Source organism: Drosophila albomicans, chromosome 3 (genome assembly GCF_009650485.2).
Source record: "Drosophila albomicans strain 15112-1751.03 chromosome 3, ASM965048v2, whole genome shotgun sequence".
Classification (NCBI taxonomy): Eukaryota; Metazoa; Arthropoda; class Insecta; order Diptera; family Drosophilidae; genus Drosophila; species Drosophila albomicans.
In genome coordinates this window covers 13,062,353-13,076,904 of record NC_047629.2, presented here as the reverse complement: position 1 = coordinate 13,076,904, position 14,552 = coordinate 13,062,353, and the positions used below count along the sequence as shown (strand labels likewise).

At 36.9% G+C, this 14,552-nt stretch overlaps 3 protein-coding genes across 5 annotated transcripts; 1 reads left to right on the top strand and 2 right to left on the bottom strand.

Moving 5' to 3' along the window:
* Positions 1-3,852, bottom strand: LOC117570761 (uncharacterized). 2 transcript variants are annotated; one of them, XM_034252591.2, is made up of 3 exons: positions 3,617-3,852; positions 559-1,112; positions 1-494 (listed from the first exon to the last, which is right to left on the bottom strand). In XM_034252591.2, exons 1-3 carry the CDS (start codon positions 3,627-3,629, stop codon positions 195-197), a joined length of 867 nt encoding a protein of 288 aa, XP_034108482.1. In that variant the 5' UTR covers positions 3,630-3,852; the 3' UTR covers positions 1-194. The 2 variants fall into 2 exon arrangements, with proteins under 2 accessions (XP_034108482.1, XP_034108483.1); XM_034252592.2 differs by lacking the exon at positions 3,617-3,852 and adding an exon at positions 2,310-2,421.
* A 2,874-nt stretch (positions 3,853-6,726) lies between these two features.
* On the top strand, positions 6,727-8,167 carry LOC117570759 (uncharacterized). 2 transcript variants are annotated; one of them, XM_034252587.2, is made up of 3 exons: positions 6,727-6,911; positions 7,016-7,048; positions 7,202-8,167. In XM_034252587.2, the coding sequence occupies exons 1-3, from the start codon at positions 6,908-6,910 to the stop codon at positions 8,059-8,061; spliced, it is 897 nt and encodes a 298-aa protein (XP_034108478.1). In that variant the 5' UTR covers positions 6,727-6,907; the 3' UTR covers positions 8,062-8,167. The 2 variants fall into 2 exon arrangements, with proteins under 2 accessions (XP_034108478.1, XP_034108479.1); XM_034252588.2 differs by lacking the exon at positions 7,016-7,048 and having other exon boundaries at positions 6,730-6,911.
* Positions 8,168-10,210: 2,043 nt separating this feature from the next.
* Positions 10,211-10,675, bottom strand: LOC127564999 (uncharacterized; the record flags this gene model as incomplete). The annotated part of the gene is made up of 1 exon (XM_034252594.2): positions 10,211-10,675. A coding segment is annotated over one exon (450 nt), but the record flags the coding sequence as incomplete, so codon positions are not given.
* Between the last annotated feature and the right edge of the window lie 3,877 nt (positions 10,676-14,552).

Genomic DNA, 14,552 nt, shown 5'->3' with positions numbered 1-14,552 from the left:
TACAAATGTATCTAAGCTTTATTTTAATATCGTATCAAATAACGGCATAACTGATTAAGTGATAGATGAAAGACGAATAATTTAATTGATTTTTGGTGTTGTTGGAAATGTTTTGACAGCATTAATGAGGAAGGCAGGAGGACTGAACCGAATTAGTTCTGCTGGAGAGGATACAGTCAGTCGAATCAGTCAGTTTAGGACCTCACGAGCACCTCGTAATGGTCCAGACGCACCTCCTGGCCACCGAAGGGAATGTACAGACAGCGATGCGACTGATGGATCTTGCCGGGCGTGAAGCTGCCTTGGTAATGTCCACGGCCAATGTAGAGAGCTTCGCCTTCGCTGGTGCGGCCACAGACGACGGCGCCACCGGGCACATTGCCAAAGGAGTCGGGCACCCAACCGTAGCCGTAGCCAGCGAGCAGCTCAAAGTCGTACTTGACATGCTCGTGACCACCATAAGGCACATAGGCGCAGCCCTTGTTGGGAATGACCTGAGGGGGTGATAAAAAAAGATTAATCATCACATAAAACAAAGGATTCTAATCTAGAACTCACCTTAGCGGGCAACAAATCGCCCTCGTGGTAGGCACGACCCACAAAGATTGGATCGCCATCGGAATCGTTGCCGGCCAAAATGGTGCCGGGCACAATGTTGCTGCCCGATGAATTCACCCAGGTCTCGGGCTGCACGAGCACCTCATACGCCTCCAGACGCTCCTCGGCACCGCCATAGGGAATGTACAGACAGCCATGGGAGGGATGCACCTTGCCAGGTGTCAGACTGCCGGCAAAGTAGCCGCGTCCCACATACAGAGGCTCGCCGTCGGAGGTTTGGCCGACGCGCAGAGCATGAGGAGGCACCTCACCGCCGCTGGCGGGGATCCAGCAGTAGTGGTGACCGGTCAGGATCTCAAAATCGTGCTTGTTGATCTCCTCACCGCCCCAGGCGACGTAGGCCTGTTGCTTGTTGGGAATGTACTTGGCGGGCAGCATGTCGCCATTGTGATAGGCGCGTCCCACATAGATGGGATCATTGTCGGAATCGTGGCCGGCGACGATGGCGAATGGCGGCAGAGGATCGTAAACGTTGCGGGCAATCCAGGTGTGATCTGCAAAGGGAACGAGTAAAATACAAATTTATTAAATGCAAAGCCTTTTTTTAAGTTTATTTCAAGGGAAAGGGTTTTAAGGGTAAACGAGATAATTTAAATCTGGGTAAACACAGCTGAAGCTCATAAAACAAAATTCGTCGAAGCTCGAATCTTCCGGAAGTTACAATTAGTAATTGAAGTGATTCATTATACGGTTAAGAAATTCGATTTATTTATATACCTTACACTTTTAAGTATAAGTGGAAAAGGGATGGATTAAGCTTTCTTAGTTAGTTTTCTTTGTTTTTTTTATTTAATTATTTTTTTCCGAAATTAGAATTGAATTACTTTTAATTCCCTTTCTTAAAATAAAAAGTGAAAATATTGTATGAGGAGTGTTTTATGTAGGATTTATACATCTTCCATTTATACAAAAGATCCTTTAAATAAAGAAAAGAATTCAATATTTCTCAGAAATTAAATTCCAATTTAAAATACTTCTCTTTTTGATTTTTCAATATGAATTTAAACGTAATTTTGGCTTTACTTTTATATCAATTTATTTTCGTCTTTTCTGAGCTTGTTTAGAGCGTGGCTTTTAAGAGCAGGAAATCTAAATTCCGGGTTTAAATGCGAAACTGAAGAGAAACCATGCTAGTAAATAAAACAACTTCCTGTTGAGGATTTAGCAGACAAACTCTACACAGACGCGCCTGCAGGCAAAAGTGAAAACTCTACACCAAGGAGAGAAGTGCTGTTCACACTTCGATCGATATGTGTGTGAGTGCAACTGTGTGTGTGTGTAAAGTTAGATAAGGCTGAGGGACAGCGACAGGTAGACGGTGGACGGTAGACAGTTATCTATAAGTGCACGAAATCGTGGCACTCTTCAGCATTATTCACACGAATTTCAAGTCTTATCTGCATGAATGACATGGAAAGCACATAAGTTGGGCTGGCTTTGAGTTGTCGCTTAATGAAACCATACTTTTGATATATGGAATGTGCCAACATTGAACATATTGAACTGTACTAATCGAGTCCAAATATCTAGCAGATAGTTGTGTGTTCAAAAATAGAACGATTGCCTAAGCGCTGTGCACTCGACGAGCCGACGAATCGAAAGATCGATAATCGATAACACGGCTTGTTGTAGTTGTTAATCCTTTGGCGAGTATATTCCACAATTTTCCAAATTTCGAGCACTCTGCTTACCCATTTTGTGTGTGAGTTTTGTGTTTTTCTCTAGTTTTACAGCGAAAGTAACTGAGTGAGTGATGAGCTCTCAGCGTGGTTAATATCTGACTGACTAGCGTGGCCCGTTAGCTGTTGTGTTATAAAGCTCCCGACTCTGTTATCGGTTGAAATTTGTTGTTGACTGTGTTGTTTGCCATTGTCGCTAGCCCGGCACAACGATAAGATATCGTATCGGAGCCTGTGGCGTATTTCCAAGTAAACATGTGTGTACAAGTATATAGAGCATTTAGTATATAGTACATAGTATATAGGAGGAGCTGTGTGGCACTTCGTCACCCCACGAACAGAAGGCCCTGGGGCCCTGGGGATTGGACCAACAGTCGAGGTGTGAAGTCAGCACTAAGACCACACTAAGAACAAATAACAATGACAAAACATGCGGCAACTATCAAATGTATACATATTACACTTAGCCGGCCTTAAAAGTCAATAGTTTATAACACTCGTCAGCTCGGGGATTAAGAGAGTGTGAACTTGTTGTGACTCAAAACGAAAGTGTAGACTTTGTAGAATAATTTATGTGCACATCCGTCTGCCTGTCTGTCTGCGCTCTTTACCAGCTATTACTCATAAAGTATGGCAGATAAAGTTATCAAATTTTTAATTTATATTTCATTTTTGTTCACTCAGGTGTAGGTTCTTGTGGAACAAATTTAAAAAGTAGTTTGACTTAAAAAACAATTAAAAACAATCATAAAAACAATTGGCAAGAACTCGAGAAGAAAGGATATAAAAGTTGATATATGTTTTTTAAAAAATATAAAATTACACTTTGAACATTATAATGCAAGGTAAATATTAACTGCAGATTATATGTCGGGAATTTAAGTTTAACTTTGATGTTAACATCAGCTTATGAAACAATCTTGAGACTATTGGGATTATTAATTAATATATTATATATTGTTAGTTTAAACGTATTGTGTAAGCATATGTATATATTAATTATCGAATTTCCATAACTACACGAACTTTTTAAAACCCGGATTTTGACACATTTCATTTGAACAACAAACTCTATTTCACGTGTTTTACTGTCGAGGTCGCTCGACAGCAGCTTATACACTTGTTTGCTTAGACGCAGCCGGTAAGACTTTGGTTATCTTTGAGCGATTGCATCGATTAGACCTTATCGCGATGGCCCAAAATACATTTAATCAATCGGCTCATTAATATATGTCATATACGAAATAATACACGAATCCTTGATCGAAACAGTAAACTCTTCTATGGCAAAAACAAAAAATACTTTGCACATTGCTCACCGAATCTGCTCATTTTGATTGCGATTTGAGGAGAACTTTTCACCACTTGCAGTACTTGCAGATTGCATTAAAGCAATGCGAATGCCTCGCTTTTTATGCCTTCGTCGCCGGACTAGTTGATTAAGAAGCTCTTTGTTCGATACAACCGCAAACCGGAGAGTACTTTGAAACCCGTAGTTTAGCGAACTGATAAAGTGAAAGCCACAGCAGCTGTTTTTGTTTTGGGTTTTCAGCTCAAATTGGAGTTCAGCCTCAGACTCAGCCTCAACCTCATAGAGTTGCTCAAAACTCGATGTGACTCAGTTGACAAGTGAAAAAGTTTCATTTAAACAGCAGGAACAACACCTACTAAATAACTGCAAATAGAATTTATGACTCACACGTTTTTTGTTGTATTCTTTTTCATGTTTTCTTCGTTTTGAAATAATGTGTTTGCCATATCTTCGAAAATATGTTCTCAATTATTGCGAGTATTTCTTCACACACAGTCAAACTTTTAAAGTTCTATTATCTTATTAGAAATTGGTTTTATTTTGTTTACGGGGTTGCTGTACTTTGCCCCTACCACATATTCCATATTTATTCTTTACTCATTTCCTGGGTTTCCTGGTTATTATGGTTTTGTTAGCGGTGGGGTAAATGAGATTTGTGTAGAGATTTTTACTACCCTTAAGCGTATATTAAATGTATATTGATTCGATGTATACATACATACGACATATCTGAAAATGAAATTCCTTTTTCTAAGTAGATCTTTGTTCATGTGAGTTCATAATTTCAGTTTTTTGAATGTTTGTTATAAACGTTAATACGAAAATAAATATAATTTGAATGCACTTTTAAAAGCTATACCTTTATATTATAAGATGACTAATCAATTTTTATAAGATTATTTATCTTTGTTAGTTATAAATATTAATATAAAATATGCAAATAAATATAATTTGGAATTTTAATGCAATTTTAAAAGATATATCTTTATATAATAACATTACTATTTAGATTTTATAAGATTATTTAGTTCTTAACACATTTTACTTAATATAATTCTTTTAAATTAATATAATTCATTAGAATAATCAAGTGTAGTCAATATTTAAATATTGGTTCTTATTTATCACAACAATTTTATAATAAATATAATATATAGAGTATTCAGTATTTATACACTACTCACATATTTAAAATGATGTTGAATAATACAAAATTTTATAATAATAAATACTAGTATATAGGCTATACAGGGAATTAATCATTTGCATAACCAATCTAAAGCTTTTTTTGCCTTGAACTTAAAAATAAATTATGTTGAATAATGCAAAATATTGTAAATATAGATTCTGCAAACATATGCACTAAATACTCAACAAATTTATTTTTAAAATTTGTGGCTTGAAATGTGTAATTCTGGGAGATTCTTAAGAATGTCATAAATCGATATTGATGTTCATTTTTATGATGATGTTGATTGAGGTACAAAGGGGATTCACACAAAGTACACACATAGATTTGAGTGTGTAATCAGTTGTGAATAATTTAAGTGAAACTATTAATAAATGCGTAATCCATTTTGACATTTATTTCCTCCCAAAAATTTCACAACAAAAGTGCTTGAACTATGAATAGAGTTGGGTGACCAGCTGAACCAATGATGCGTACCTTTTACATTCGAAGTGAGGGGAACATCAGAAAATTCCCCCTCGATGTTCAATGGATGATTCATGGCGCAATTGATAAGCGAGCTTTTGTCGAACAAGTGGAATTGGAGAAATTGATAATATTGTGCGATATCAACAATGTGACAATGAGCAAAACAAATACGTCAGTTATGGACAAAAGTGATTGACTATGAAATATCTGTCACCGTTAAATAAGCAGTGGTACTTTTAATGCAATTTTCAGAAATTGTTGGGAATTTGGGTATCGAAACATGTTTATAAATTTGAGACACTATCTTTGTTTTTGAAATTTTGGGTGAATGTTTGGAGTTCGGTTTTTACACATATGTATTTGTTAGAAAATATGCCGTTAGAGTTTTGTTTTTGAAATTTTCAAAATATATTTAGAATGCGGTTATTATTATGAGTTATCAAATTAAGGACTCCAAATTTATTTTTTCATATTTTACGAAAATACTTATTTATTGATTGAGTTATTATTTTGTGGTCTTAGGGATAAAACTCACGATTTTCTTTTGAAATTTTCAAAATATATTTGGAACTCATTTTGTTAAAGAATTGTGTTTTAAAAATTTGTACATATTTGTTAGAAAAAACACGATTAAGTATTTTTTTTTAATTTTCAGAATATATTTAGAATGCGGTTATTATTATTACCAGATCCAACTTAGTATTCTAATATTTTCTATATTTAGAATTGAGTTATTATTTTGCGATTTCAACATTGAGACGCACGATTTTCTTTTGAACTTTTCAGAATATGTTTAGATTTAATTTTGTTATTGATTTGTGTTTAAAAATTTGAGACACTCACTTTGTTTTGAAATTTTCAGAAATTATTTAGAATTTGGTTTTTATTATGTTTTCAAAGAGAAGACATGTTTAGAACATGTTTAGCATTCGTTTCTTATTATGAGTTTTTAAAGGAAATACTCTAGCTTTGCTTTTAAAATTTTGAGAGTTTGTTTAGCGCTCGGTTATTATTGTCTTTGAAATTAAGATTTTAAATCTTGTTTTCTAGGCTAGGGAGATAGCAAACTGAAATATAACAGTAGAATGTTGCCAGCAACATTGGAATCTAAAGTTGTTTTAGTTTTTAAGATATAGTTTTTTTTTAGAGTTAGTTTTGCGTTGATAATGTTTATTAAGAGTAAATTTGAATAGCTTGAATTCCAAATAAATCTGGAACTGTGCTCACTAAAAAGGATTATTGATGTCAAATTTAGAGGTTCCAATTTCTTGCAGTCTCTGAGTGCGAGGGAAACAATGAAATTATTGTCACTGATTGGAAATATGTGCGCTTTGGCATTATTTGCTCTCAATGCTATATACCCAACTTCCCTTATCGCTGTCGGGTATTAAAAGCTCCGCGATAAGGCGAAAGCACCAGCTGGCAATGGATTGACTGCAATGAATGCGTTGTTCTTAAGCAGTTTTCATTGCCGTTGGCACGCTTAGTCAGTTAACAAACAGCAAAGTGGACAGTTGTCGTGCCACGAGGAGCAAAAACAAGTGCAAAGTCTATATCAATTAATCTATACAGGAGATATAATACACAGACACACACGCACATCGAAGTATTTAAGGCGATACATACAAAACACAGTGAATCATGGGTAAGTTTTAGAGTGCGAATCGTAGTTATTAGATTAGAGATGCTTTGCTTTCCATTTGCCGAGTCCGTGTGCATTGCGGAGCTGATCTCTTTGCACTCTTGCAGGTGCAGTTCAGCCAGGAGCAGTTGTGAGCATTGGTAGGCGAGTGAATCCCAAGTGAAGTTCCCGTGGAGTTCTCAAATCGAATTTCCACAGCGCAATCACATTATCTTATCGCCGTCGCTATCGTTATCGCTATCGAATTATCGCTAATCGTGACCCGCTCGGTTCGTCCGCTTCTCTCGTTGCAGAACACACCTGGGTGCACTCGACTCCATATGCCGCACTGCCTCCCTATGCCGTTGTCGGCGGCCACGACTCCGACGGCACTCCGATCTATGTGGGTCGCTCGTTCCACGAGGGCGAGAATCTGCCCGCTAAGGTGATACCGAGCAAGGGTTGCGCCTATGTCGCCTACGGCGGCACCGAGCACCAGAAGACCCACTACGAGGTGCTCGTCGGCCAGGGCTTCGCCTGGGTGGGCAGCGCCAGCGGTGGCGTGCCCCCGAATGCGGTGCGCAGCGGCAACACACGCACCGGGGAGCCGTTGTATGTGGGACGCGGTCACTACGCGAACTCGTTGAGCGTGGGCAAAGTGCATCCATCGCATGGTTGTCTCTACATTCCCTTCGGTGGCCAGGAGGTGCGCATCAACACCTACGAGGTGCTCATCCATCAGCAGCAGGATGTCTGGGTGCCCGCATCGCCAGCCTACACTCCACCGGGAGCTGTCATAGCTGGTCACGATTCGGACAGGACGCCCATCTATGCGGGACGTGCTATGCATGAGGGTGAGATGCTGCCCGCTAAGGTTGTGCCCAGCAAGGGCACAGCCTACGTCTGTTTCGGTGGCTACGAGTTCCAGAAGCCCACCTACGAGGTCTTGACTGGTTACGGATATGTCTGGATCAGACCGGGATTCCACGGCATGCCACCGAATGCGGTGAGCACGGGACGTGCCCGGAATGGCGAACCCATCTATTATGGACGTGGTCATCATCAGGGCAGCTTGACACCCGGTCTCATCTCTGCCCGCCAACGTTGTTTGTACATTCCTTACGGTGGTCGCGAGATTCGCGTCGATTCCTATGAAGTCCTCTGCAGACAATAAGCAGGAACTGCCTTCATTACTCTTTAATTTTCACATACTTTATAGACTTTAAGCCGTGCCATTGTTAAAAGCCATACTGATCTTAAAATAATCCTAATAAAGGTGCGACTTCTCTTACAACATTACTAATTGCAATTTCACTGTTTTAAAGGCATTTTTATTGCCTTTGTGTCTTTACAAATTCCTCAACATTTTTATTTATAATTATAATTATCTATTTTTGCCGATAAGATATCACTTTGAATATTCTATGACAAAATCGGTAACATCATTGTCATATGGCGAATATTTCTTCGCACACTTTTATTTTCTCCAAAAGAAAATATATATTCTATATCTAGACACTTAATTCAACACAAAAATCCATTCATAGTATATATCCTATTTACCAAAAGAAAGACAATGTTTAATATTTCTTAGCAAAGTGAGTCAGTTTGTGACTTTTCTTTTTATCACAGGCAATATTAATTTCTGATATAACAAAGAAAGATAAGCCTTCATAACAAGACATAAAATGCAGTACTAAAAATATAATAATGCATCGTAACGCTGCTGAGTACTATAATTTTTTTAATCATAACGAAAACAATCTTTTATTATTGCGGTTGGATTAACCACAGGCATTAAATCATAGGCTACACTTAAACTTGAATTTAAAAATAAAGAAAATCTCAAGAACAATATTGCCAAACATTTGCTATATTATGCATAAAATATTTATAATATATAGTATACGCAGCTCAGATTTGTATTACAAAGAGTTTTCCATTGTAAACTTTTATTCCATAATTAGTTAAAATGACCCAAAGTATGTTAGTTATACGAGTTTTCTATTATTTCATTGTTTTCTCGGAGACATTATGTCCAAAGCTAAAGCTTTGTTTCATAAATGTGTAATCTAAAAAGTGAAATCCTGTTTTGATTGTTTGAAAATTTATTTATTTATTCTTTATTTTTTTTATATTTATTTAAAAACAAGAGCGAAAATATTTCTGAATCAATAATTAACAAGTAAGAAAGCTACAGTCGAGTGTGCTCGACTGTGAGATACCAGCTACCCATTTTGAATAAAAATGTAATATTGCGGTATTTTTTCAAAATATACAAAAAATATTAAAATATACTAAACGGTATTTTTGTTATATCGATATAGTATCATATTCAATATACCAGATTGTCAGCCAAAGCAACTAAGTCCCTAGTAAGTAGGCGTTTTTGCCCATGCAAAAGTAGTTCTTTAATAACTTCGACTATTTATCTAATCGCAACCAAATTTTCAGGAATCACAGTTACTATAGTTATTATTATTTATACCAAAATTCCCGACTCTAGCTTTAATATTACGCTTGTTATTCGATTTGAATTGATTTACGGGGGCGGAAGTGGGCGTGGCAAAAATGTGAAACAAACAAACAAACAAACAAATGCTGCCGAAAAATATAGCTCTATCTCCTATAAACTCTGAGATCTAGTGTTTCATACTGATAGACGGACAGACGGACATGGCTAGATCGTCTCGCCTATTGATGCTGATCAAGAATATATATACTTTATGGGGTCGGAGATGCCTCCTTCTACCTGTTACATACAGCACAAAACTTTAATATCATTCTCCGCTACGGCTAGCGGGTATAATGATGTTGAATAATAAAAAATTGTATAATAAGGAATACTACATTATTTACTAGGCTGGGCATTAATTATATGCAATACCAATCTTAAGCTTTTTCGCCTTGAATTTAAAAATAAATTATGTTGAATAATGCAAAAATGTATGCAGATTCGGCACATTGATACTGCGTAGTTGTGAGTATGCATGTTAATATTGCATCATCCTTTATTTGCACTGTGATTGGTTGTCTGCATTTTGTAGCTTTGAGAAGAATCGTTAATGCGGGGCGACAGCGTATCGACGCTGTCGCGTAGTGTGGTGCGATGGCTTAGGCGTAGACAGTAAGATGATCGAGCGGGCAGAGTGCTCTAGAACTCGCCTGTGAAAGCATCGGAACGCGCTTCGCTGAAATGAACAATCAATCTTCGGCAGAACAAACTTCGACAAATACAATATACTCATTATGTTTATTTTTAAAATATATATGGCTTGTTATAATGGTTATTCTGGAAGATTTTTAAGAATGCCATATATCGATATTGCTGTTCATTTTTATGGTATCGCGAGCACCTCATAATCCTCCAGACGCTTCTCAGCTCCGCCATACGGAATGTACAGACAGCCATGGGAGGGATGCACCTTGCCGGGCGTCAGACTGCCGGCAAAGAAGGCGCGTCCCACATACAGTGTCTCGCCATCGGAGGTTTGGCCGGCGCGCAGAGCACCGGGTGGCACCTTACCGCCCCTGGTGGGGACCCAGCTGTGCCCCTGACCGGTCAGGATCTCAAAATCGTGCTTGTTGATCTCCTCACCGCCCCAGGAGACGTAGGCCTGTTTCTTATTGGGAATGAACTTGGCAGGCAGCATTTCGCCATTGTGACTGGCGCGAGCCACATAGATGGGATCCCTGTTAGAATCGTAGCCGGCGACAATGGCGAATGGCGGCAGAGGATCCTTGACGTTGCGGGCAGTCCATTTGGGACCTGCAAAAGGAACGAGTAAAATAAGAATTTGATTAAATGTAAACCGAGTTAATCGTTTTTTAGTTTATTTCAAAGGAAACGGTCTTAAAGGATAACGAGATAAATTAAAACTGTGTAAATACAGCTGAAGCTCATGAAATAAAATTCGCCAAAGCTCGAATCGTCTGGAAGTTATCATTACCAAACAAATTATACGGCGAAATTGAATCTCTTAAAGTAGTTCAAATGAATCATTATACAGTTAACAAATTTGATTTGATTTAAGTGAATTTCTCAATTTTCTATCTATTTGAGTTTACATAAATTGGAAGTGAATTATTTGTAGGTCCTTAACATAAAAGATAAGTAATAATATTCTATTAGGTGTGTTTTATGTAGGGTTTCTATATTTCCCGCTTTAAATTAAAAAAATAGTTCAGAAATTCAAATATTCTCAGAAATTAGATTCCAGTTTAAAATATTTGTCTTTTTGATATTTCAATTTGAATTTAAACCTAATTTTGGCTTTACGTATATACATACTATACACCAAGTCGTGCAGACGTGCTAAAGTGAAAACTCTACAGTGTAGAGTGGTGTAGAGTCTACACCAAGGAGCGGAGTACTGCTCACACTTTGATCGATAAGTTAGCTGGCTTTGTTGTCGCCTGATGAAACTATACTTTTGATATATAGTATGTGCCAACATTGAAAATATTAAACTGCACTAATCGAGTCCAACTATCTAGCAGATAGTTGTGTTCAAAAATAGAAAGATTGCCTAAGCGCTGTGCACGAAACGGAAGATCGATAATCGATAACACGGCTTGTTGTAGTTGTTAATCCTTTGGCGAGTGTATTCCACAATTTTCCAAATTTCGAGCACTCTGCTTACCCATTTTGTGTGTTTTGCTCAAGTTTACAGCGAAAGTAACTAATTAAGTGATGTGCTCTCACAGTGGTTAAAATCTGACTGACTGGCGTGGAAAGTAAACTGTTGTTTTATAAGGCTCCCGACTCAGTTGTTGACTGCGTTGTTGGCCATTGTCGGTAGCCCGGCTCAACGATAAGATATCGTATCGGAGTCTGTACAAAAGACATCGTCAAGGGTGGCAAATTTCGACACTCAACTCACACTCATACATTTTTGAGTGCCGGTGCTACTTAGTACTCGCAAACCGAGTAAGAGATACACACTAGAGCTGGACAACTATCGATAGTCTGCGCCATCGATAGTGATTGATAGTTTCCATAAACTGTCGACTATCGACGATAGCAAGGAAAATCTATCGACGATAGTTGTCGATAGTGCAGTGTAAGAAAATAATTTAATTAGTTTTTAAAATACGCCTAGCCCTCGCTTAACTCGGACTCTTTTAGCACGAACTCGGTCATACACGGTTACAAATTTGCTCCCGTCCTTTTTTTAGATAGTGAGTCAGTTTGTGACTTTTCTTTTTATGACAGTCAATATTAATTTCTGATATAACAAAGAAAGATAAGCCTTCATAACAAAAATAAAATGCTGTACTAAAAATATAGTAATGCAACACAAGCTGTTCCATTGTGTACTATAATTTTGTAATCCAAAGTCTCCTGATCATAATAAAACCAATCTTTTATCATTGCAAATTTCCGGTTGGGTTAACGACAGGCATTAAGTCATGGGCTAAATTTCAATGACTTGGAATTAAAAATAGAGAAATTCTCAGGAACAATATTGCTAAACATTTACTATATTGTGCATAAAATATTTAATGATTTATAGTATATCTTTATGCAGCTCACATTTTACAAACATTTTTTCCTTAGTCAAAATGATTATAATGATAAAACTGAGTTATATTGTTTTAATTAATTGTTTTTTCGGGCACATTATGTCTAAAGATAAAACTTAGATTGACAAATAAGTAATTTGAAAAGTATAATTCTTTTTTCGCTATAAAATTGTTTTAAATCGATTTATTCTTAAATTTTGATGTAAATTTAAAAAAATAGCGAAAAGATTTCAGAATCAATTATTAGAATTATTAAATTACAATCATGATGATTAAGAATTTAGGATTATTAAGATAAGAATGATAAAAATAATATTCATTAGGAACGAAACCATTAGGAACCAAAAATAAGGTTTCCTGACCGCTACCCATAGGGTAGAAGGGTATTATAACTTTGTGCCGGCAGGAAATGTATGTAACAGGTAGAAGGAGGCATCCACCGACCCTATAAATTATATATATTCTTGATCAGCATCAACAGCCGAGACGATCTAGCCCTGTCCGTCTGTCCGTATGAACACCTAGATCTCAGAGACTATAAGAGATAGAGCTATTATTTTTTTTCGACAGCATTTGTTATGTTTCCACGCAGATCAAGTTTGTTTCAAATTTTGCCACGCCCACTTCCGCCCTCGCAAATCAAAAAAATAGAGTTACGAATTTATATACAAATAGAGTTACGAATTTATATACAATAATAACTATAGTAGTTATGATTCCTGAAAATTTGGTTGCGTTTAGATGAAAATTGTCGAAGCTATTAAAGAAATACTTTTGTATGGGCAAAATCGCCTACTTACTAGGGGTCTTAGTTGCTTTGGCTGACAATCTGGTTTATTGTGCCGCCTATGGTATATTTTGAATGCGGTATTATATCGATATACCAAATATACCATTTAGCATATTTTTAGTATTTTTGTAGTATTTTGGTATATTTTGAAAATAATAGCGCAATATTTTGCTTTCATTCAAAATGGGTAGCGGGTATCTCACAGTCGAGCACACTCGACTGTAGCTTTCTTACTTGTTAATACTTATTGTTCAAGGCTTGAGGTTCTTTGGGAAATATTTAAAATATCCTATAAATATAAATTTCGGGAATAGACATAAACCAAAACGGCATTGAAGTTCACCGAAATATTCTTTTGCGATGATGAAAAATCATTTTTGTGATGCCGAACATGCTGCCAGTGATGAAAACCAGAATAAGGATAAATCTACATACTTTGCATTCATATATTCTTTGACAATCCAATAAGAATCTGCGTAATTCTTTGCAATTTTTGCTCGGCGTGGTAACCAATACCAACATTTTTATGCAATTCAATTGCTGTTAGCCAATTGTGTATAAATTCATTCTGCAAGAATTCGGCCAAGTATTTAAAAAAAACTAGTTAAAAGTAAGCTTAAACAAGTGCATAGTAAACAAGTAAGAAAGCTACAGTCGAGTGTACTCGACTGTGAGATACCCGCTACCCATTTTGAATAAAAGCAATATATTTTGCGGTATATTTCTCAAAATATACCAAATATACTACAAAAATACTAAAAATATACCAAATGGTATATGTGGTATATCGATATAGTACCTCATTCAAAATATACCATAGACGGCACAATATACCAGATTGTCAGCCAAACCAACTAAGACCTCTAGTAAGTAGGCGTTTTTGCCCATACAAAAGTATTTCTTTAATAACTTCGACAATTTTTATCTGATCGCAACCAAATTTTTAGGAATCATAACTACTATAGTTATTATTATATATACCAAAATTCGCAACTCTAGCTTTAAAATTACGCTTGTTATTCGATTTTTTTGATTTGCGGGGGCGGAGGTGGGCGTGGCAAAAATTTGAAACAAACTTTATCTGCGTGCAAACATAACAAATGCTGTCGAAAAAAAAATTATAGCTCTATCTCTTATAGTCTCTGAGATCTAGGTGTTCATACGGACGGACGGACAGACACACAGACGGACAGACACACAGACACACAGACGGACAGACGGACATGGCTAGATCGTCTCGGCTGTTGACGCTGATCAAGAATATATATACTTTATAGGGTCGGAGATGCCTCCTTCTACCTGTTACATACATTTCCTGTCGGCACAAAGTTATAATACCCTTCTACCCT

Bases quoted from the DNA above. Each gene is read 5' to 3' on its own strand.
- LOC117570761 (XM_034252591.2), bottom strand. The intron at 495-558 runs GTGAGTTCTAGA...TCACCCCCTCAG, and splicing joins GCGATTTGTTGCCCGCTAAG to GTCATTCCCAACAAGGGCTG.
- LOC117570759 (XM_034252587.2), top strand. The intron at 7,049-7,201 runs GTAGGCGAGTGA...CTCTCGTTGCAG, and splicing joins AGGAGCAGTTGTGAGCATTG to AACACACCTGGGTGCACTCG.